Here is a 23,979-nt window from a genome sequence, read left to right as displayed (position 1 = left end):
CCCAATCCACTGACAGGAAGTAAAAACAACCATTTGTGACAATAGTGATAACAATAACTAAACGGCTCATGTATGTTGAATGACTGTGTCCCAAAATGGTGACATACTATTATTCCCTTTATGTTATTATTCCTTTAAGTTCACTGTAAGAGGTAGGCACCGCTATTATTCCCATTTCTATTGTAGTTGAGGAAAAAGACGCTAAGAAAGGATAACTCACGTGCCCACAGAAGTGATGCTCACCAATAGGAGAGCCCGAACTTGCATTCTCACCTAGGCCATGTCACAAGCATGGCGCTAACCGCCTCCCCTGAACAAGTGCACAGAGATAGAGAATGGCAGGACGGAAGCAGGAAGGATAGAAGGGCTCAACTATAACACAGCTCATTACTGCACAGATTTAAGTACGTCATGGGTCATGTCATAATTCTCAACATACAGCAATTACACCCACATGTTTATCCACTTGCAAATATAAATTAATTAAGCCTCTACTACGTAGAAACATTATAGAGTCCTGGTATAAAAGCATGGATCCAGAATCCAGCTGCCTGGGTTCAGATCCTGCTCCAATACTTATGGTTGTGTGCCTTTGGAAGCAAAAGCACTTCTTTGAGCTCGTTTCCTTGCTTTTAAAGGGAGGATCTCTCAACAGTACCTACTTCAAAATGCACACAGGAAGTGCTCAGTAGATGTCAACTATCACAATGCTGTGGTTACTGTGGCTGTTCTGAAAAGTGTGATCATTTCTGGGACTGCAGGTGAGCAGGACAGCGTTCTGAGCTCATTTGGGTGGGAAGCGAGGCAAAGGCATTGGCACGGGGTGCTATGAGAACACACAGGACATCTAACTCAGGCCGGGGGCGGAGGGGGAGGGGGTGTCAAAGCAGGGAGCCCCTCAGGTGGACTACCTGTGCCTCTTCCACTCCCTGGAGACTTGGGGCTGAGGTATGTCAGAGCCACGGAAAAGGCATTTCCTGGGAGATGTCAAGGGAGAGTCCCTTGAGTGAAACCACCTCATTGGAAGGTCCTTTCAGTTTATCGTGAGCTAAGGTCCTTGGGAGGGTTCTCAAGAAAGACCAGCCTCACACTGAATTTTTGGTTGGGCTCCAGTGTGTATGTTGAGAATTCCTAGAACAGGCAAGTTGACACAAGGGAACTCTTGCCCAGGAAGGTCTGTTTACTCAGTGGCTCTGAATTACCCTGGACTGCGTGGAGCAAAGAGTTGTTTAGCCTGATGGCTCCGGTCCCACTGACACAGAGATGCCTGCGCATACACTGTTTGCTCTGGAAACCACAGCGATGGCACAGGCTTTGTAGCCAGGCCGACCTGGTGTGGTTCTGGCACCTTCACTCCTGGCTCACCTTGGACACACGGCTTCACCTCTGGGCCTCCATCTCTTCCGATGGAGCTCATAAGATTGAAGTTGCAGGATTGTTATGAGTATTCAAAAGACTCTATGAAAAATACCTACCATTGGGCTTGCCACCTAACAGCTAATATATTACTGGGGGCTCACTGCATCCCAGGCACCATGCCCCGAACTTGACAACTGAACTTCACTTAATCCTCACAACTCCATGTGGCAGCTGAGGAAACAGAAGTGCAATGGGCTATGACACTTGCACAAGGCCAATGGCAGTTGCTGTTGTGTCTCCACCCATAGGTTAGTCTATTTGGGTGAGGAAGGAGCAGAGCGGACAGAACTGGAACTGGGCCCAGCAATCAAAGATACTCCCTTTGCATCTGACCCTCCCCTTTGCCACGCCACAGGGCGGCTACAATCTACTTGAAGAGCCAGATCCACTTGGATGATCTTGTGAACACCAAAAGGGGCTTCTTTTCTCTGAGGTTGTGGGAGTGGGGCATCAATGGGAAAGAATTTAATTTACTTCACAATTTAGGTTCATCCCGCCTCAAAGATAGTCCACACTCGGGAGCTCATTCTTCACATCTGCTCGCCCTCACTCCCTCACCCCAGTCTGAGAGTCAAGTGGATGAACCCAGAAAGAGACCCCTCCAACCAAACCGAACAGAGCACTGTCCACAACATTTAAGAGTTATCTGTTCACACGAGGCTTATGTGGTGCAAAACCACGTATAAGGTGACATACTCATGAACTCAGCAGTGAAAAAGCAAATATAATACAAAGCTAACCCTCAAGCCCCTGGCTTGGCTTTTGATGTCTTTTAAAATTTTGTGGGTAGCCCTAACTGGTTTGGCCCAGAGGATAGAGCGTCGGCCTGTGGACTGAAAGGTCCCAGGTTCTATTCTGGTGGACGGCATGTACCTTGGTTGCAGGCACATCCCTAGTAGGGGGTGTGCAGGAGGCAGCTGATCAATGTTTCTAACTTTCTATCCTTCTCTCTTCCTCTCTGTGAAAAATCAATAAAATATATTTTAAAAAAATAAATAAAATTTTGTGGGTAAAGTTTCTCAGGTAAGGGACCTTGTTTCTGGAACGTGTAGGCCACTGCAGGTTGCCGAGGTTCTGCCAGGCAACTGGAGACAAAGACTGTGAGCGGGCGGCTGAGTAGGTCTATTAACCAGCACAGGCACACTCTGGTGAGAGCTTGTCTTAGACGGCGGGGAGAGAGCACTGTTTTTAAATGAGTTTTGTAATAAGGAATATTGAAAATAGGAGTGCAAAGCAAACTGACCTGCAGAGCCCTGGGAGAGAGGGAAGGAAGGGAAGGGGAGAAGCAATGTGGGGCCAGGCAGGAATGAGGTGGAGCTAAAACCTGAACCAAAATGGACCTTCAGCTTTTATGCATTTTACATGTGGGGCTTCCAAATAAGCTTTCTTTTAAACGAGTGTTTCGAGTTTCAGGGCCACTGGATCAGACGTGACAAAAAGGAACAAAGGTTTATGGAAATGGCTCCTGTAAAAATGTATGGGAGAAATCTCCTGGAGAGGGCTCCATATGAGAAAGTGAGCCTGACGTGTGAAGGCTTATTCAGGCTTTGTTGCCCCAAAGTAAGAGGAAAACAGACATTTCCCCTTTTACATTGTACTGTGGCGGCAAAATTACTCTAAAAGACGAATCTGTTTTTTCAAGGCCTGCCCGAAAGGAAGCTTTTCTGATCCCTTCAAGGACAGGTCTCCCCTGGATGGGAGGACCCGTACATATATATACTAGAGCTTCCGGTGGGAACAGTGCTTCTCCATCTGTATCCTAGGGCAGAGGCAAGTGGGCATGTCCCGTCCTCCCTCTCTGGCGCACTTCAGCGCTTGTCTACATCCTTCTAGCTCTGCTAGATTTGAAGACTCTGAGATAGTGGAAGCTACTCATTTATGAAGAGATGCAACAAGTGTAAGCAATAGCTTATCGAATGAGAGGATGCTGTTGATACAGGACCAAATTCCAACTCAGTCTTTAAACTAAAAATTTTTTTTAAATGACAGTTTTCAGACACTTATCATTTGAAAGTAGTAAGCCCAACCACCAACTCTTCTATTGATCTAACAGAGGAAAATATTTTGGTCTTCACATAGTGTGTTTGTTACGTTATAAATTTTACCTATTGCTCTTTAGTATCTAGGCTCCAAAGTGAGTGTGTAGCACCAAAAGAAATATATCGCAGGTAAAAAAATCTGGTAAAGTGTTTGTTTGACCATCAGTAGAAGTTGTCTTGAATATAGTAATTTTCTCTGACCTATATCCTAATGCATTTTATTTCTAAAAACTGTACTTACACATTGAGGTGTAACTGAGTTTTTGTAAAACTTCATTTTCCCCCCACACATGTAGCTTGCAAACTTGCTTGACTGAATACACACACCCATTTATCCAGCTCAGCTTCCACATGTACTGCTCAACCTTCCATTTTTATTTTCTTTTTCACCTAAAATAAAGATGTCCTGCAGCTTCCATATCACTGCTGACAGCTTAATAACCAAGTGGGCAACGAGTTAATAATGCCACATAAAAACAGGATGCGCAGGGCAGATGGTTCTGACTAGACACCTATTCGAGAATCAATTAGAAAACAAACCTGAAGACTTAAAGTTTCCATAACTACCTCAGAGCAGGTCCTTTTATTGCCTTCTCTTTCCTTAATGTAAAAATATATACAACAGACACCTCTCTTTCCAGGTATGACAAAGTAAGACCCTACCAGACGATTTGGCTCATCATGCAGGAAACAACCATAAATCTTGGACATAGAACAAAGAGCAGTGGTCTGAACGCAGTGAAGAGTGAACTTGTGCAGACAGACGGTGGGAGTGCAGCTCTTGTGGAGAGGAAAGGAAGAATTCCACAGGCACGGCAGATGCTACGCCTCAACTGTGGCAATGGTTACATTTCACCACACTGCACCCTTAGAATGTGCACATTTATTTTTTATCCTATATAATAAAAGAGAAGCATGTAAATTGACCGTACCACTGCTATGCTCGCCAGCCAATCAGGAGTGAGTATGAAATTTAACCTGACAAAGATGGTGGGTTAATTTGCATACACAGGCGCTGGGGGGAGAACAGAGAGGGAGAGCTGGTGGTTTGGAGGGCTTGGCAGAGCAGGAGGCCGTGGGACAGACAGAGCAGGAAGGGAAAACCCAGAGTGTAGGGAGCAGCAAGAATGCTGGGAATCATAGTTCTGGTGGCAGGCAGATCTCCAAGACACTAGAGCAAAGTGAGCCTGGAGCAAGTTACTGTTGTGGTGGGGGATGGAGGGAAAGCAAAGGTGAGAGACATAAGTAAAATCAGAGTGTCTAGGAAAAATTAAAGGGGAAGTATCCTAAAACTTCCGGGAAATTTCCACCAATGAAGCAAAGAAGAAAAAAAAAGCCTCTATTATTCTGTGAGCAACAAGCCACACTAGGTTGGAGTCTCAGACAATTTGCTCATATGATTGCAAAGACAGATAGAAACTTCCAGATTGGAGAGAGCTCCCCTGAAGGCTCTCAGATTGGAGAGGGTGCAGGTCGAGCTGAGGGACCCAACCCCCCGTGCACCGAGTCCCTAGTTGTATATAAGTATTTATTTTGTTGTATGTAAATATACCGAAATAAATATCTAGATATTTATAGGTATGTATTATTAATTATATTCCTAGGTTAGTTTTAAATAAGGCATTGGGGCATTACTATAATACGCATCTATAGAACTATATTTTTAAAATGGGCCCTTTGAATGGCTTAACCTCCAAACTTGGCCCAAAGATAGAAGTTCATGCTGGGGAAATTGTTATATGTGGATAGAAAAGCAGTTCTTTTTGGGTTGATCAGGGAGAAAGCAATATGTTGCCTGCAATTATATTTTCTCCCTTTCTAACTTCTGCAACCCCTCCCATGATCCCTTTGTAACTTGCTCTGTTTCCCCCCCTCTTTTTTCTACCAGTCTTTTGTAAGCAAAAAAGAAAATTGGTAACAGATGCTTATGTTTAATGGTCTAAGACCAAATTTCCTGGACTTGAAACAAACACTTTGTCCCTCAAAGTTTCGCATTCCATTAAGATATAGCTGCCTGCCCTCACTACAATTCATGAGCCCAAAATAGTTTTAAAAACAAACTGACAGATCCGACATCACAGAGTCACTCATTGCATTCTGCTGATTTTTATCATTCAGAGAATAAAAGCTTTAATTTCATAGATATTCTGAGAAAAGTTTTTTTAAAGACTCTAAACTCTATTCTGGTCTCAGCAATTTTGTTTTTATATCTGAAGAGATATACTAGATTATTAAGCAAGGCCTCTTACTATAATTGGCTCTAGTTCAAAGACAGATGTAGAAATCAGAAGGACAAATTGTGAATTCCGGTAGTTGGAATTCATCCGCGAAGAAATGGGTACATTACTACAAAGTCACAGTACTGGGCTAAATAATTTGAATCCAAAGAAGACTTTTAGTACAAAAATTATTTAACATTCACTTACTGCCCTGACACTTCTAGGGGTAAAATGTGAAATTTTTCATCACCCCCAGAGCCAACAGAGGTGACTAAGGGCAAACCATTCGATCACTCTTGGTTGCAGTTTCTTTGTCAGTGAAACATGAAGGCCACGCTCAATGAAGTCTAACACCACTGAGAGTCCACAGCTGCCACCTCGCACAGTAACACATCTCTCCACCTCCCAGCACAGGGGCAGCTCCCCCGAAGCAGCTCAGTATGATTCTGGGCTCCGGCCTCAGAATGGCCTGAGTTCAAAACCCGTGTGCTCTACTCACCAGCTTGAGGACCCAGGACAAGTTACTCCACTTTTGTGTGCCTCGGCGCCCTCACCAGCTAGAGACAATGCACCCGCAGAGGCTAGCTGAGCGTTGGGCTCACAGAAAGTGCTCAGTGAGTGCTGGCAGCTGTTACTGTTGTAAAATGACCACAGCAGGCCAGCCTGAATCGGAACCTAAAGGGGAGGCAAACGGGAACCACCCTGCAACTCCACCCGAGGATAAACTTTTAACCATCAGACCAATAGCCTCTGGAGAAACTGTCATTCCCCGTGGTGATCAAATGGCCTCTTGATGAGCTCAAGTTCACAGGACGCATGCACTGTAGAGGCCAGACCTGTGACCTTTAAGGACCTCCCCAACTCTGGCATTTAAGATCTGCAGACCTCATCTCACAGTAGGACACTTATGATAAGACACATGGCACTGCTGAGAGGCACCACTAAAGACCTCACTATCGAGCTGTAACTACGAACCCCAGGGCCAGTCCTGCCCAGCCCTATCTTTCATCATTAGCCAATTTTGGATCCCAAATGGGTAACTAGGTTTTGTGACTACATTTGCATATGTCTGTTTATCTAAAATGAAAATGGTATGCTCACCTGATTAGGGCTGTAGGGAAAAATGACCATGAGCCCAGCTGGTGTGGCTCAATGATTGAGCATTAACATATAAACCAGGAGGTCATGGTTCAATTCCTGGTTGCGGGTTCGATCCCAAGTAGGGGGCGTGCAGGAGGCAGCTGATCAGTGATTCTCTCTTATCACTGATTTTTCTCTCTCTTCCTTCCTCTCTGAAATATATACACTGAGTGGCTAGATTATTATGATCTCTGAATACATAATAATCTGGCCCCTCAGGTGTGTGTGTGTGTGTGTGTGTGTGTGTGTGTGTGTATCATACACACACACACACACACACACACACACACATATATATATTTTTAGAGGCCTGGTGCATGAATTCGTGCATGGGTGGGGTCCGGCCAGCCTGGCCAGGGGGAGAGGACATAGGTGGTTGGCCGGCCTGCCTGCAACTCCTGGTCAAGGGGAGAATTTGCATATTAGCCTTTTATTATATAGGATATATACTGAGTGCCAGCTTATTATGCATTCAGAGATCATAATAATCTGGCCACTCATTGTATATATAAAATGACCATGAAACTCTCCCAGGAAAGAATACCAATTGTATCCCAATTTATAAATTAGGCAATTTACAAAATAAGACCTAGAGAACTTCTGCAGTTCTTTCTTTTTCATCCTCCGTATGCTCAGGTTCCTTCTTTCTCTTCCTTTCATGATGGGAACAGGGGTCAGCCCGCTATGGCCTGCAGGCCAGGTCCACCCACAGCCTGATTCCATAAATAATGTTTCACTGGAACTCGGTCGCTCCCACTTGTTTACAGACCATCTGTGGGGCTTTCGGCTACAGGGCAGGGCTGAGTGGTTGTGGCCTGAGATCACTTACCACCTGGTGCTTCACAGAAAACGTCTGCTGCCCTGTGGCCCGGAACACAGCTAGCTCACAGGAAGTAGCCCATTAATGGAATAAATAGTAATGGCTATCACCTCATTCAATACCCAACAAATATTTATGAAATGCCCAAGTGCCAGGTTCTGGAAACACATGAGATGGGACCACAAAGGTGAGGGTGTCAGACAGGGCCTCTGCCCCCTGGTGCATGCAATTTAGTCAGGAAAGATAAAACAAGCACAGCCAACAGTTACTATTCACAGTTGTGCTGCGTGTTTAAAAAGGAAAAAGGACAGGATGTTGCGGGATTAAATAAAAGGAAGATCCGGCCCTATCTCAGGACTTCCCCAAGCAACTGCCATTTCATCTGAGCTAAAACCTGGATGTGGATTTCCTGGCTCTGAACTGACAGGTTCGTTCATGAGGGCTCCTGGATGCCACGTGAAATGGGAATGAACTCTAGTATGCTTTCCAGTCTGGGCTGACTCCATCCATGCCACTAGCTATGCAGTGCAAGGACCGGGGACTGTAATAAAGTTTAAGACACTTGACTATTCCATCTCCAATCAGGAAAGCCAAGCCAATCAATCAATCATAAGTCATGTGCACTAGCTGGAGCCCTGATACCAACACGTGACCGGGAGACAGTTCTCTAACCAGCTCCGGCCCTTTAAGCACAGACAACCAGCCTCACTGAGTCACACTAACTTTCACACTTGGGGAGATTTGATGGAGCATAAACAGATACCCTGAAGCTCTGGGGCACTTCTGGCTGTCATGTGGGTTTGAAGTTCCTCAGTGCTGCCTGTCAAGATTGAACAAGTGGCTTAAGCATTCACATGCTCTGCTTCCCAAACCTGTGAAGGCTTGCTGAGCCATGCCAGCATTCTCTGGGAACACGGACCATTCCCCAACCCTGAAAACTGGCAGGTCCTTCCAGACCAGGTGAGTGCTGAAATAGATGGAGGAAGGATGTAAGGAGCAGGAAGAAGTGTTGCAGAAGAAAGGTGGTTTATAAAGTCTTCTTCACACTTGCTATCTCTGGTTCTTCCTCAGAGCTCTGCTGGCTGAAGTGGCAGATCTATCCCTCTGTTTAGAGAAAATGGAAGTGCAGGGAGATCAGGCATCTACCTTCAGGTCAGGAGCATGTCAGCGAGAGCCCAGGCCTTAGAAGATGCAGCAACTGATCCAAAATTATCTGCTTGAGGCCATGCCTGCAAAACTGTTCACTTCATTGAACTGCACAGCCCCACTAAATGTAGGGGTCATCTGTAAAGAGGATCCGTTAACTTAAGGCAAGAAAATGTTCTTGACTTAAGTGATACCACCTTGGCAGGCTCCCACGGACAATTCCTTCCCCTTTGCCCAGGTGGGTCTGGGTGTCTGGCATGGTCCATGGATTGGCCAGTGTGAGCATCTGCCCGCTGCTCCAAAAACCTTTGTGTATCACAGCCAACGGTTACCTCCAACACGTCTCCATCAGAGTAAAAGAGAAGTCAAAGGAGTCAGAGATCAACTGTATTACACCAATTTTCATGAAGAGTACCTAATAGTGAAAGGTTCCCTGGATATCCTCCTACTTGGAAAAAAAAAAGGAAGACGGGAAGAAGGCCGGCAAAGAATAATTCAAGCATTCTTAAGTTGCTTCTATTCTGATAGCAGTTTTAAAAATAATTTTTCCAAATGGCTTGAAATGACAGAATAAGTTGGGTAAATCTCCCAACATGATGAGGAAATATTGAGCTAAAAAGAATGATTTTTTAGAATGTATTTTTACTGATTTCAGAGAGGAAAAGAGAGGGGGAGAGAGAGAAACATCAACAATGAGAGGTAAGTTCTTGGGTATCCTGGAACACAACTTGGTTTTATCCTGGAATTACACCAAACCCCATCATTCCATGAGCACAGCCTGGGATAAGAGGCTAGAACCAATGCCCATCAGATGCAACTAACTGGATTTCCCATGTTGGCCTGAACTAAGTGAGAGAATAATATCCCCCGACAAGAAGGCAGAGGATCAGCAGAGCGACATTGCTGACAGAACTACCACCAGGACTCTACTCAGGCAGCTGATCACCCGACAGCCAGGTGCTACATGCAGGTACCACAGGTGACTCGTTTTCCAAAGGAAAGCTCAGAGGAGGCGGTAATCTGCTGTACCCCCAGGAAGAGATCCATTCTGTAGGAAAGTAAATAATTCAAGATGCTGATGGAGCTCTCTATGGGAACCTGTACCACAGGGCAGGTCACTGCTGCAAGACGACGAGAAAGGCTCTGATGGAAAAGCCCTGGACAGCATTAGTGTCCATCCGCCAAAACAAAACTTAAAAACGAAGCTGAGACTAATCCCTGGAGTGCGATCAAATCCCTGTAGGAGCAAACGTGGGGGGAACAAGGAGCTTACCCCAACCAAATAGTACTGCACTCTAAAAACTTAACCAATGATTTCCCTGCCTTGAAAATGCAGGGCTGTATTGAAGGACCGGCAATAGAATTTCACCACCACCACCCCGTTGTTGAGATTTAAGCCAGAGAAATGAATTCAGTTTTCTAAACAGTCTTTTAAAAAAGTTGTATTTTTACGTTTCTGACCTGTACAATGAATTTGCAGAAATTTTAACCCTGACCGACGGTTTCTCAAAAACCCATTTGATCCTCTCATTTGCTTTTGGTGAAATTAACACAATATCCTCCCAATAATCTGGAGGCACACTGTTTATTTCATTCTGGGCAGATGTGGGCTCAGTGATTTTTGGCAACGAGAGTCACATATGCAGATATATTGTATGATGTGATCCTTCAAGTGGCCCAAGTTAAAAGTCAGAATAAACATTACTGAAATAATACCTAATAACTTTGGCATTATCTCTGGCAGACCTAGGAGGCCCAACAGCTTATGTGCTAAATTAAAACACAGAAAGCACACAGCACAAAACCTGCTTAAAATTTTACATGCTTTTTTGTTCAGCCCCCTGAGTTTTAAAAATACCAACTTTGGGATAGATAAGCATGGAGACTCACTCTGGGAAGCATACAGGCCCTCCACGGCTCTGTCTTCATGGCTGTCATACTCCCTACTGGACAGCTGTCTGTTGGCAGTCTCCAGTCGATCTGTGCAAAGAGAGAAAAGGATTATGAAGAAATGCATATGGATCTAAGTCATCATCAACTGAGAAATGACATGGGAGCCAAGAGCTGGGTATAAAAAGGTGCTCAGGCAGGAGCCCCAAGTTGAACAACTTTTGGGGAGGAACAATCCATTCCAAAATGTCAAAAGAAGTCTTCAGGTGCCACGCTGTGCCTCTATGCAATGGAATGCCAAGATATGCACCCGCAGGAGGCTGCTAAGAACAGATTCCAAGAAAAACTGCTTTGCTGCCTATGAGCAAACCTCTGATATGAAGTCCTTGCAAAGGGTTGACTCCTTGGCCCCAAACTCAGCACTAGTCTAAGCCTGACCATGAGACCTCTGTTTTAGCCCATGAATGCTACCTGTATGTATCTTGGAACAACAATTAAATAAATACCAAAAAAAAAAAAAAAAAAAAGTCAAAATGACCTAATGGATGAAGATTCTACACAGTTAGTTCTACATTTGTTCAAACCACTTGGCAAATTTTCATTTATTCAATTAAATAATTTGGCTTAATAGGTCTTCATGGAATGTTCATGATATGCAAGATAAAAAGGTTTATAATAATAAAAAAGTTGGATCTAGAGACTATATACAAGGCAACTGAAAAATGGCTCGGCTGACTGAAAGTGAAGTTAAATTTTATGCACTAAGTCATTCTGTATGTTGGAGGTTGCCAAGACCCTGTAGCAGGTAACTCGTACTTTTGGGGAAGTATATACATATACTAGAGGCCTGATGCATGAAATTTGTGCAAGAACAGGCCTTCCTTCCCCCAGCTGCCCTGCACCAGCTTCCCTATGGCTCCTTGCAGGCACCCGGGACCAGGGCTTCCCTTGTAGCCCTGGCTTCGTCTGAAGGTCACCCAGTCTAATTAGCATATTACACTTTTATTATTATAGATACACATCTATCAGCCTATCGGCCTTTATTTTTCCACCAGAGGGACACATGTTGAGTCTGTCTTCTACACTATACCAAGCAAGTGTTCATTCAGCCTGGGCTTTTACAGCATGCCACCGAATGACTCAGCATGTGTGAAAAGGGCTGTGCATCTAGCACTGGTCTTTTCAAAGTTGCCACTCACATAGTCACAAGTCACAGTGAGGACTTTTCAAGCAAGAAGCAGCTGCACACCTACTTCCTCACTTAGCATATAGGCTGTCACTTCTCAGGCTCAGTGCTGAAGCCTACACCCTACAAGGCAGAAAGCAACATTTCTGTTCTATGAGAGCCCTTTCCCAGGTGGTTGGAATTCCCAGGGTTATTTCACATAGCCGGGACCTGAAGTCAGGCTGTTGGTCACACAGCGCTTTGGGGTAGAGAGAAAACACGAACGGAAGCTGACGTGCCTCGGAGGTCCCTGTTGAAGTCGTGAAGTCTTCGAATCTCGCCCTCCAGTTTGTTTCTCATCGCTTTGTCCAGTGACTCTCGCTTGGTGGTGGACTTGACCAGACTCTCATAGGCTTCAGAAATCCTCTGAAGCTCTTTTTCAAACTACAAGAAAGAAGTGACATGAAAGTGGGACTCTGACATTCACATCGGTGCCTTAGTTACACCAACTCTTAAAAAAAAAAGTTTATATTGATTTCAGAGAGAGGAAGGGAGACAGAGAGAGACAGAAACATCAATGATGAGAGAGAATCATTGATCAGCCGCCTCATGCACACTCCCTACTGGGGATCGAGCCCACAGCCTGGGCATATGCCCTGACTAGGAATCGAATCATAACCTCCTAGTTCAACTACTGAACCACACTGGCCCGGTCTACACTGACTCTTTGACATTCCAAGTGTGAAAGCTATATCTTCAATGTGGTCTTTTCTGCATCTCAAGTTTCATGTCTACCAAATGGTGTAATCAATTTCACCCCCACCCCCACCTGCCTTCTGAGGGCTACATTAGGGTCCTGCAAATAGCAGGCTCACAACTCTGGCTGGACCACCTGATGTCACCTTGGGAAAATCTCCCTGTACCAATTCTAGAAAGGGTGAATTTAAACATAACTTAAGCCTCTTATATTTTACAACTATTAGCAATTTACAACTCTAACTAGAGGTCTGGTGGATGGATTCATGCACTGGTAGGGTCCCTCAGCCTGGCTTGCACCCTCTCGCAATCTGGGACTCCTCGAGGGATGTAGTAGTACGAGAAGTGGCAGGTGGCCAGAGAGGAGCCTGAGCCAGGGCCTGCACCACACCACACCCACTCATCCCGGCCTACTGTGCTTGCCACCACCGCTGCTGCTGCTAGGTAGCGCTGCAGAGGAGGTGGGAGAGGCTTGTGCCACCACAGCTGTGCTTGCCAGCCATGAGCCCAGCATCTGGCCCCCACTGGTCAGCTGAGCATACTCCCGATATGGAGCACACTGACCACGAGGAGGCAGCTCCTGTATTAAGCGTCTGTTCCCTGGGGGTCAGTGTGCTTCATTGCTACTGGCCGGTCGTCCGGTCGCTTAGGGTTTTATACGTATAATTATTCCCAGTTAACATAAGGGAAAATATTAAACACAGAACAACTGAAGGACCACAACTGGAACCCAAATTTTCAGACTCCAAATACAGTGCTCATCCAGAAAACTTCCTTTCATGTTCCCATCCCCAAAGAAACATAAAACGCACTTGAGGAAATGCTGCTTTACTTATCATTTTTACTCCTTTTTCTATGAAACTATCTATAAAAAGGACTAGTGGACTTGAATCTAATTATAAACAAATGTACCACAGACAATCCCTTTGTATGAAGGAATTGAAAAATATGGGATTAAACCATTTTTTGTTGTTGCTGTTCTTTTTTTGTATTTCACTAAATCAAGAGCTGTAAATGGGAGAGCATATAATCTGTGGCATATATAAATCTATAATTGGTAGCTCTAACTGTTTTAACAGGAGTCTAACTTATAGTAAGTTTCTGAAGTAGCTATCAATAAACCACCTTTAAGTGTTGTGCGACCTAAATAAATGCAGGAGAAAGGATAAAGAGTGCCTGCAAACACAGAACCTTGGAGAACTGTTAAAAGTTGGAATCAGAGGCAAGACAGGCAGGGTTGAGAGAACTAGTGCCACTCATTGGACACCAAGGGACTTGCACCATGTTTTTTGGTCTCCATTGGTGAGCTATGTCACCAGGAGGCAGGCACCCCAATTGCCCTGATCAAAAGTCCCTGCTGAGGTTCCTATAAACAAAACACGTCCTAACAGGTGTCTATTGTACACTCACTGTGTGTCTGGGTGCCAAGGATATCTTGTCTTAGGAACTCAATGTTTAGAGTTGGCTGCACTCAGACACATCCACTTCAGTAAAGCAAAGTCATAAGGGGTGTGGTGGTGTAATGCAATGCTGGAGCCGGGAGACAAGGTCATTTTGCAGGGCTGAGAGGAGTTTCTTTAGATAAGATTTCAGGGAAGATGCCATTGAAAATGAGTCTTGAGTGATGAATAGGGATTTTGCCAAGCGGAAAAGAAAAGGCCAAAGGGCATTGGCATTCTAGGCAGAAGATGGGACCTGAGCCAAGGCCTTGCCATGAAAGTGCATGTCTCTGTGCTGGGAGCCAGGGCCAAGTGGAAGGACTTTATGGGAAAATTATGGGAAGACACCTCCCATATAAGCATAAGGGCAGCATGGTCTTACCTGAGGTTTTACAGAAATAAACTCAGGATGGGATTGGAGAGTGGGGGTGGGGAGAAAAGGCAGGAGAAAAGAAGTCCAAGGAAGAAGCTAATGTAAACAGCTCAATGACCAACGACAAAGCGTGACTAGGGTAACTACAAGGGCAGATTCCAAAGACTTTGAGGAGTAGAACCAACAGGTCTCAGTAATGGTCTGAACTGGAAGGGAGAAAGATATCAAAGACAGCACAGACATTCATTGCTCAGAAGACAGAACAATAAGATTGACCGAGATCAATGGTTGAATTTAAGAGCAACCGGTTTAGCAAAGAAAGAAAACCAATCCAGTGCCGGAGTTACTGTGTCTGGGGAGCCAGCAGAACATCTTGGCAAAGATTTCCCCTTAGTAGGAGGAGATACAGGTGGGAAAGTAAGGAAAGGAACTGTCATGTGCAGAAGACATGAAATCAGACAGTGGAGACCACTCAGGGAGAGCAACAGCAGATGAGAGGGCCACCCATGGGGAGCATCAACACTGCAGGAGTAAGGGCGGCAGAGGAACCAGTGGGAGAGGCTGAAGCCAGTGATGCCATGAGTCGGGAAGCCAAAACTTAAAGGAGAGAAAATGTGGTTAGTGCCCCAGGAAGCTACAATAGAGCCAAGATACATCCGAGGAGAGGACAGGGAAAGGCTGGGAGCTGCAGGGTTTCTTTAGTGGCAGCTGACCAGGGCAGCAGAGTCGAGAACACTAGGGCTCCTGTCGGTACTATGTTATTTTCTCCAAGGCCTCCTAATACCAGAGTTGATACTTCCATGGTCCTTTCATTTCCATAAGGCCTGTTTTTCCTAAAGGGATTAAGACTGTCAGTAATGCAGCAGCAGACAGAACAGCATGTCCTGAATCTTGTTTGTAGCTCTATCACAAATCATGTTCTTTCTTTTTAATGTATCTTGTTTTCAAAAGAGATGGCTCCAAAATACCACCGCTGCTATGCTAGTTCTAGTTCAGAATAAGATACTTCCTGTGAGAATTGTCAGCTGCCACAATGGAGACAGATTAGTCTCCTTTATGGTAGTCATAGAGGACAGAACGATGACCATAGGTAGGAAGTCAAAATGATGCAGATTCTGAGTCAACATAAGAATTTCGTAACTACATTTTCCAGGAGTGGACTATGCCCAGGAGTGAGCTTCTCACCCCTGAAAGCATTCAAGTAAAATAAATAAATAAATAAATAAATAACCTCCTTTCAGGACATGACGCAAGGATTCCTAAGGGGTGGGAAATTGGACTAGAACCATTCTCGGAATTCCAAGTCCAAAGCTCTCTGAGTTCTAATTGCGCACGCCTTCAGAACAAGAACCTCACCTTCTTCTTCAAATCCCTCGTGTTCAGAGCACCTTAAGCCCTCCCTGACGCTTGTTAAAGATGAAGACAAGGCTGGACAGACTGACTTTGACATAATCACCCACTGGGCCAGGTCAGAGCCTGAGCGTGCTCTTACGAAGAGAACGCGGGCTTTGCCTTCACAGATCTAGCCTCCCTTCTGGCCCAGATGTCGGCAAGCTCTTAGGCCAAGGGCCCTTAAACTCACAGAGAAGCACTCATTCTCCCAGAAACAGAGCCACGAGCAGACTGGAAAGCCCTGGTGCCATGAAGCCAATAGGCTGACAAGGGCCCTGAGGAAATCTCAGCCATGCCAAGCTCTGGGTCCTGGCTTTTCCCTGAGCACCTTCCTATGCACAGCTCAGGGACCCACAGGGTCCAGGGCAGGCCTACTGTCCAAGTCCCGGATTGCCCGGTCGGACAACTGAGCAGTGAGGCCGAGCCAAGGTGAGGCCTGGGATGGTGACAACCTTGGGCACACAGACGTGGAATGCTGAGTCCCAGGCTTCCCGGTCAGAGCCAGCACTGCTGAGCTGACAGGAGGGGGGCTGCACAGCAGCAGGCCCGGGGTCACCATCGATGCCTCACATGCCATCCTGCCCTGTCCTTCCAAATGTCCGTCGCCCTGTTGGCTTCTGAGGCCAACCCACTGGACAAAACACAGAGTGGTCCTGCTGGGCGTGCTGTCCACTGATTCTGTGTCAGGGAAACTGGGAGGAAAGCGAAGCACATGAGTGAGTAAAAGGAAACACTGGAAAACAACCTCCCTTCCTGAGGGTCCTCAGCCCTCATTTCAGCACCAACAGGGAAAATCGCCACGTCCTGCCTCTGGAAGCGGCCTCCCCATCTGGGCTGTGCGCTGGCATCTCTGAGCTCGGTCGTTCTTTCCTGCCATGTTCCAAGCACAGCGTGCACGGGCTAAGCCTGCAATCAAACCTTCTTCTGTTTTCGGTTCGGCCCTCCCACTGAATCTCTCTGAGCACGCCCAGTGCGCGAGGATCCAGTCCGGATGTTATTGCTGGCACAGGGCAGGCAGCACATCCTACAGTCAGCGCAGTGGCTCCACCCCTAAGTGACAGTCCCCATCACTGAGAAGCAAAGTAGTCACCTGACAGTCCCCTTTCCAGACCTGAGGCCTGAGCAGGGGCTGAGAGACAACTGAACAGTGAGGCAGAGCCAAGGGAGGCCTGGGGCAGGATGAGCTGGGCACGCAGCCAGCCTGGGAATGCTGTCAGAGCTCACCCAGCTCCTCTGGCTCGTGGTCCTAAGTTGTCGAGAACGGCTACACAACTAGTGATGGGCACAGCCAGTGTCTGTTAAAACTTGAGCTTTTAAATTGACATATGAGCCTTTCCAGTCTGATGTGTGGTAGGTCAATAAAAGATAATACCTATAGAACTATTTATGGTTGTCAAGGGACTGGAGGCGTTTTGGGTTCCAGAAGGCAAACAGCTTCTATTTTTCTCCTTTTCCAGAAGTCATCGAAATCCTTTTGGTCACCAAGTTGAAGAATCATCCCCTGTGCAAGGAATTGAGTCACTGGGAGATGAATTTTGTTTTTCAAAATAGAAATGTAAGCCCTAGACAGGTAGCTCAATTGGTTAGAGCGTGGTCCAGATACACTAAGGTTGTGGATAAGATCCTCGGTCAGAGCACATGTAAGGATCAACCAAATGAATGCAACCACAAAACTGATGTTTCTATGTCTCTACCTTTCTCTCCCCCACTCACACCTTCCCCTCTCTCTAAAAAATAAATTAAAAAAAAATAGAAATGTATATCACAATCAAGAAAGAAATGCATGTTACAAGTCGGTAAAGTACATATTAATAAACAAGTCACTGGAGCATATCAAAACCTCCCAATCTCTGCCACCTCCATGAAACTGTAAAAACACCCATGTGAAAATACTCGGAACCAAACCCTGCCCTCAGGTGGGTCTGCGTGGCGTCTGGACGCGTGTGCCACAGAGCTCCATCAGGGAGAAGAAGGAACCGCTTGTTTCGCAGAAGTGCTGAGCTGGTGCTTTCCAGTGTGAGACCGTGCCCTGGGAGGTGCCAGAGGCAAGCTGGGGCCTGAGCAGCGATCACAGCCAAGGCCGGAGACGCAGGCTGTTTCCTGCCTCCTGCGGGTGTGCCTGGAGTGAGGCGGCACTCCCGGCAGCCGTGTGTTTCTGGCTCTCGTTTTCCCTCCAATAAAGGCAGCCAGGGCTCTCTGAGCCAAGCCTGGTCTTGACTCAGGACCATTTCGGTGGAAGCTCCGTGCAGACGCGCTGGGGCAGATTCAGTCCGTGCAGGTATCTATCATCAAACCCACTGCTCCCAGCGGTCTACACCAGCCTCAAAAACTCAGAGGAGCTGACTGCGCTGACCCCTGACCAGCAACGCGGGCAGGCTTCCCCTGAGGGATCAATGCTAACAGTGACCACCAAATGGCCAGCCAGGACCACTACCTGTCACACAGAACCCAGTGACCGTGGTTTATATTCTTCCCTTTCTGATGGTCCAGGGCGGAGCCAGGGACTTAGACTCTTATAAGATGCCTTCCGCCACACACGCTTCCTTGCCTGCAGAGAGGAAACTGCAGTGCCCTGTGGCTCTGCTGCCTTAAGACACCCATTTCCTTTGCCCCCCTCACATCTTCTGTTCTACCTGCAGCACTTTGAGTGCTGACCTTGCTGGATGTTTTCCTATCAACTCGGGCTCTCAGCGTCAAGCCCTATGGCTAAAGGCTGCCATACCCTCTAATATGCTCACGATACGACCCAGGCTGGAATTACACAGCATCTTCCCACCTGACAAGTCACCAGCACAGAGGGAGGACACAGTGACTCGACCTCGACCCTCAGTGTTGAGACAGCACTGAGAATGGGCTAGCTGCTTTCGCAGACACAGCTAAGGAAACTAGCATGGCGATCAGAGGGCTCCTGAGAGTCCCAGATTTAACAGAAACCTGTCTCTTTCCACTCATTCCCTGTGCTACGCTGGGCGTCCCCTCTCCCACACTGTCCACCTGGGAAATACTCCTTAGCCTCTGAGTCTCCGGTCCAGGGCCACCTCCGCTGTACCCACCGGAGCCCCTGGAGTGCCACTGCAGGTATGAGCTTAGGCAACTTTCCCCTTTTGGACTGTAAGCTGTAGGCAGGCACCACGCCATATTTATGTTTTGTCTCCGAGCCTTACATGGTACCTGGCATAAAAAGGGATCTAGTTAACTGCTGGCAAGGGGTCAACGAATCAGCCCCCCAACAAGCAGGTAAAGAATTCTGTCCTGCTCAGCCAGTGTACCTCAGTGGTTAAGTATCGACCTATGAACCAGGAGGTCATGGTTCGATTCCTCATCAGGGCACATGCCAGGTTTCAAGCTCAATCCCCAGTGAGGGCAGGAGGCAGCCTATTAATTCTCTCTCCCCCCAACCCCAGGCTCTACACACACACACACACACACACACACACACACACACACACTGAGTGGCCAGATTATTATGATCTCTCAATGCATTAATAACCTGGCCACTCAGTGTACTTACGTATAAGGGAAAGCTTGCAAATCTTGATATGCCAAGGGACCAGGAGATAGTGGTCCCCAGCCTCTGGCTAGTAAGTCCTCTGCTTCTTTCTAACTACCCACAATGCAGTTCTTATACATGGAAAAACCTTATTTTAAAATCCCAACTCTGTGGTCAGTCTACACTGAGTGGCCAGATTATTAAGCGTTCAGAGATCATAATAATCTGACCATTCAGTGTGTGTGTATGTGTGTGTGTGTGTGTGTGTGTGTATAATGTATGTATCTTTATAACATATATACACAATATAACATATATAATATATATAATATAACATATATATTATATATGTATCTATCTATATCTATATCTATATCTATATCTATATCTATATCTATATCTATATCTATATCTATATATATAAAGAATTATGTCCCTTTTAAAGAACCTTCTCCCTCCCCTTCCCTCCGGAAGTCACATACCTTGTGGAGCTTGTCAGCGTTGTCATAGTAACCCTGAAGTTCCTGGTGAAGCGCCCTGTTCTCCTCTGTCAGTATCTCCACCATCTGCTGGGCTCGCTCCACAATCGCGAAGGCGTCGGGGCCGAGCTGCTGGCTGGGGGAGGCAGCAGGCGGGGGCTGCGGGGCGGCCAGGGTCACCGGGAGCGGCAGCGGCAAGGACGTGGAGTGCAGAGGCCCGCTGACCGAGGAGTTCTGGGAGGACATGGGGCTGTGCTGCTGCACTGTTGATGGGAAAGGAAGCTGGCATGGGCGGCTGCAAGGGAACAGAAGACCAGCAATCAGACCCGGGGAAGTGGTGCAGGAGGAAGGAAGGCCCAACAGTATACACACATCGGTGCTTCCACGACCAGAGGTCATCAATGAACTTCTCAGTGCTCGGCTGAGGACAGCAGGTTCAGTCCTTCATGCCACAGATTTACTGCCTCCCTCTGAATCAGCATTGCCCTGGTCACTGGGGGTACAGTGAACGGGACAGATAAGGCCCTCCTCACGAAGCTCACAGTCTCAGGGAGAGGGACAGGCGAGCCACCAAACAACAAACAAAGCCGGGTACTCAAGAGGAATGAGCCTCTCCAAAAACTAAGCAGAGTGGTGGGACAGTGGGTGACTGAGTGGCTAGTTCACACTGAGAGGTCAGGGGAGGAGTCTGCGAGAAGCTGAGGCTGGAGTTGAAGTCTGAATATCAGACTAGTGGCTGTGGGAGGGAGAAGTGGGGAAGGGGTATTCCAAGTAGGGAATTGCTAGTGCTCGGGGCTCAGGTAGGGGTGAGAGTGGGCAAGATCGAGTAGAAGAATGCGATCTGATGCAAGCACGACCAACAAAAGCAGTAAAAGCTCAGACCAGAGGGATGGACAAGGGCCTTCTCAAGCCAAGGCCAGCCATTCCCTAGGGCAGTGGTCGGCAAACTCATTAGTCAACAGAGCCAAGTATCAACAGTACAACGATTGAAATTTCTTTTGAGAGCCAATTTTTTTTTTTTAACTTAAACTTCTTCTAATGCCACTTCTTCAAAATAGACTCGCCCAGGCCGTGGTATTTTGTGGAAGAGCCATACTTAAGGGGCCAAAGAGCCGTATGTGGCTCACAAGCTGTGGTTTGCCAACCCTAGGTTATACACAGAGGCCAGTGGAAAAGCCGCCTTTACTCTGACTTCGATACAGATGGTACATTGGTGGCAGGAATGGACAAAAGGCAACCGCGGAGGGGGCCTAGGTGAGACGAAGGCTCACAGGGTAGTAGTAGAAGAGACATATGGATGGATTTTATATATATCATGGATGAGGAAAGTAAGTGAGGAAAAAATATTACTCCACATAAACAGGGTACCATTTAATGAAATGGGGTGAGTCCTGGGGAAGGAACTACTTTTTTCTGTGTTTTGATTTGCTGGGATGAGGAGGTCTGGAAATCAAGTCTAATTTTAGCCATGTTGAAAAGAACACATCGAGGTGTCCCCTGGACCTTTTGAATTCCGGGTCTAGCTCTACATTTAAATCATGAATTTCCACTTTCTGTCTCCACTCCCTATCAAGCCCCCATCCTCACTCCTGTTAACCTGTTTCATAAAAACCATCGTCTTTGCTTTCAGCCTAAGCCAAGGCCTCCTAACAACAACCTTTACTAGTATAACAAACACAGCAAAGACAGCCTCAATGTCTCGCTTCCCAACCACAGCTGCCTCTCTTCCGCAGGCACTTGGGGAAATGAGATTTCTTTCTTTCTTTCTTTTTTTAAATATATTTTTTATTGATTTTTTACAGAGAGGGAGAGAGAGGGATAGAGAGTTAGAAACATCGATGAGAGAGAAACATTGACCAACTGCCTCTTGTACATACACACACACACACACACACACACACACACACTGGGGATGTGCCTGCAACCAAGGCACATGCTCTTGACTGGAATCGAACCTGGGACCTTTCAGTCCCCAGGCCGACACTCTATCCACTGAGCCAAACCGGTTTTGGTGAAACAAGATTTCTTGTTGATGCCCTCAACCTTCAGGTCTCAATCTGGGAACCGGGGCTCTCAGAATTATCAGCAACCCCCAAATCATCAACATTCTGTCTCAAAGGGCTGGGGCCTCTGGAGATCCAGCTACTTCTAATCCACAACAGCCAGCCCGTGTCACCTCCCGTTATGTGTGGCCATCCGTGGCCAAAGCTCCCAGGACTACCCCCCGTTTTCCCAGGAGGTGCTCTGGCCTTATATTTTCAAGTATTCTTGCTGGAATGTTTTTGGACCCTGCCAGCCTCCACATCTCACATTTTACAAGCATTTCTTGTAGCCAGGATTCCTCGGAGTGCTGGCTCCTGGCAGCTAAATGTCAAACTCTGGAAAGACAATTTGACAAGGGTCTCCTGAGCCCTCCCTATACAGATGCCCAGCTTTTCACAAAAATGGACACGGAATAAACCTGGCCGATCCTAACGGAATACTGACCACAGGCCTTGCCTCGGTAGGGAACTAACATTAGCAGCTCCACCTGAGCCGGGGGGGAGGAGGGGGTATTTCCCGACCGGATTTCTCACGCCTTCAATCTAGGAGCCCCTCCATGTCCCGTGAAAATAGCTGGGATCCAGGTTCCCCAAGGCAAGGTGCACCATGGAGCCGGTGTGAACCTTTAGTCCTTTAGTGAGCTTCCCCTTCCAGCCACCCTCAGATTTCAGAAAGGAATGCTGCCTGTGGGTGATGCAAGCTAAGGTGACCAGATGTCCCAATTTTTAAAAAATATATATATTTTATTGATTTTTTACAGAGAGGAAGAGAGAGAGATAGAGAGTTAGAAACATCGATGAGAGAGGATCATCCATCAGCTGCATCTTGCACACCCCCTACTGGGGATGTGCTCGCAACCCAGGTTCATGCCCTTGACCGGAATCGAACCCGGGACCTTTCAGTCCGCAGGCCGACGCTCTATCCACTGAGCCAAACTGGTCTCGGCCAGATGTCCCAATTTTTAACAATTTGTTCCGCATCCCGTGGCGGGACGTGGGACAAATTGTTAAAAATTGGGACTGTCCGCCAAAAGCAGGATGTCTGGTCATCTTTTTTTTGTTTGTTTTTTTTAAAATATATTTTATTGATATTTCACAGAGAGGAGGAAGGGAGAGAGTAGAGAGCTAGAAACGTCGATGAGGAGAGAAACATCAACCAGCTGCCTCTTGCACACCCTCCACCGGGGATGTGCCCGCAACCAATGTACATGCCCTTGACTGGAATCGAACCTGGGACCTTTCAGTCCACAGACCGACGCTCTACCACTGAGCCAAACTGGCTTCGGCTGTCTGGTCATCTTAATGTAAGCTCTCCCGCCCCTCCCCTATCACACAATGATCCGGCCATCTCTTTAGAAGTGAAACATGTGTGCATTTTGATGGAAATACATGTCAGCCCGTGTGCGGAAGGAGGTCTGTGCGTATGAGGTCCAACTCCATCCCAAGAGGGAAATGCCCCCCATGGCCCTTCACAATGCCTAGCTTTCACCCAGGTTCCCGGTACTCCTGTCTGGGGTGAGCCCACAAAAACCACAGATCTGTTACTGAAGGAGTGCATTCCTGAAGGCCGGCTAAATCCTGCCGATCATGTATCATGGAGAGAGGTTACCTTGGCAAAAGACACAATAACCACACATGACACTGCCTCGACTCAAAGGCAGACGCCATTTCCGCCTCCTAAGCCCCCACTTCATGCTGCGTCCAGTGCAAGGATTGGATGTGTCGGTCTCTTGGAGCTGAGGGGCCCAGGCGAGCCGACAGTCCTGGCTTTTCGAGCACCAGGGCTTCCCTCTGACCCATGCAGCTTTGCCAAGCTCAAGGGACAGGAAAGCATGGGCTTCTCCAAAGTGGGGAGTCTTCTGTTAAACAGAGAACACTGGCCTCACAGATAACTCAGTTACATAGTCAATGAACTCCGCGTTATAACGGACGAAGTGCAGGCAGGAGAGCAAACCCCTGTTCTCTGGTCCCCTACTCAGCCAGCCTCGGGCTTAAAGTGAATGCGGGGGAAAGAGTGCTGGGGAAGAATAGGAAAAAATTTCACACGAGATCATCCGCGTGCTATGAAAGAACCTATCCCCAGCTTCCAAAGAGAATGCTACTGATTAGCCACCAGTGGGATACGTACTTTACAGTAATGGGGACACAGAGAGAAGGGGAAGAGTGGGGA

The 23,979-nt window shown here is 47.0% G+C and overlaps 1 protein-coding gene across 6 annotated transcripts in view; it reads right to left on the bottom strand.

Annotated features, from left to right (window-relative positions):
• The window catches only part of AMOTL1 (angiomotin like 1), a 129,088-nt gene that overhangs the window by 21,391 nt on the left and 83,718 nt on the right, over positions 1–23,979 (bottom strand). For all 6 annotated transcript variants that reach the window (XM_036426252.2, XM_036426251.2, XM_045578022.1 and 3 more), the window contains 3 exons: positions 19,771–20,062; positions 12,138–12,282; positions 10,674–10,763 (listed from right to left, as the gene is read on the bottom strand). In XM_036426252.2, coding sequence (XP_036282145.1) covers positions 10,674–10,763; positions 12,138–12,282; positions 19,771–20,062 — 527 coding nt within the window. The remainder of the gene's footprint in view (positions 1–10,673; positions 10,764–12,137; positions 12,283–19,770; positions 20,063–23,979) is intronic.

This window comes from Pipistrellus kuhlii, unplaced genomic scaffold (assembly GCF_014108245.1).
Source record: "Pipistrellus kuhlii isolate mPipKuh1 unplaced genomic scaffold, mPipKuh1.p scaffold_m20_p_9, whole genome shotgun sequence".
Lineage (NCBI taxonomy): Eukaryota > Metazoa > Chordata > Mammalia > Chiroptera > Vespertilionidae > Pipistrellus > Pipistrellus kuhlii.
This window is presented reverse-complemented; position numbering and strand designations above follow the sequence as displayed.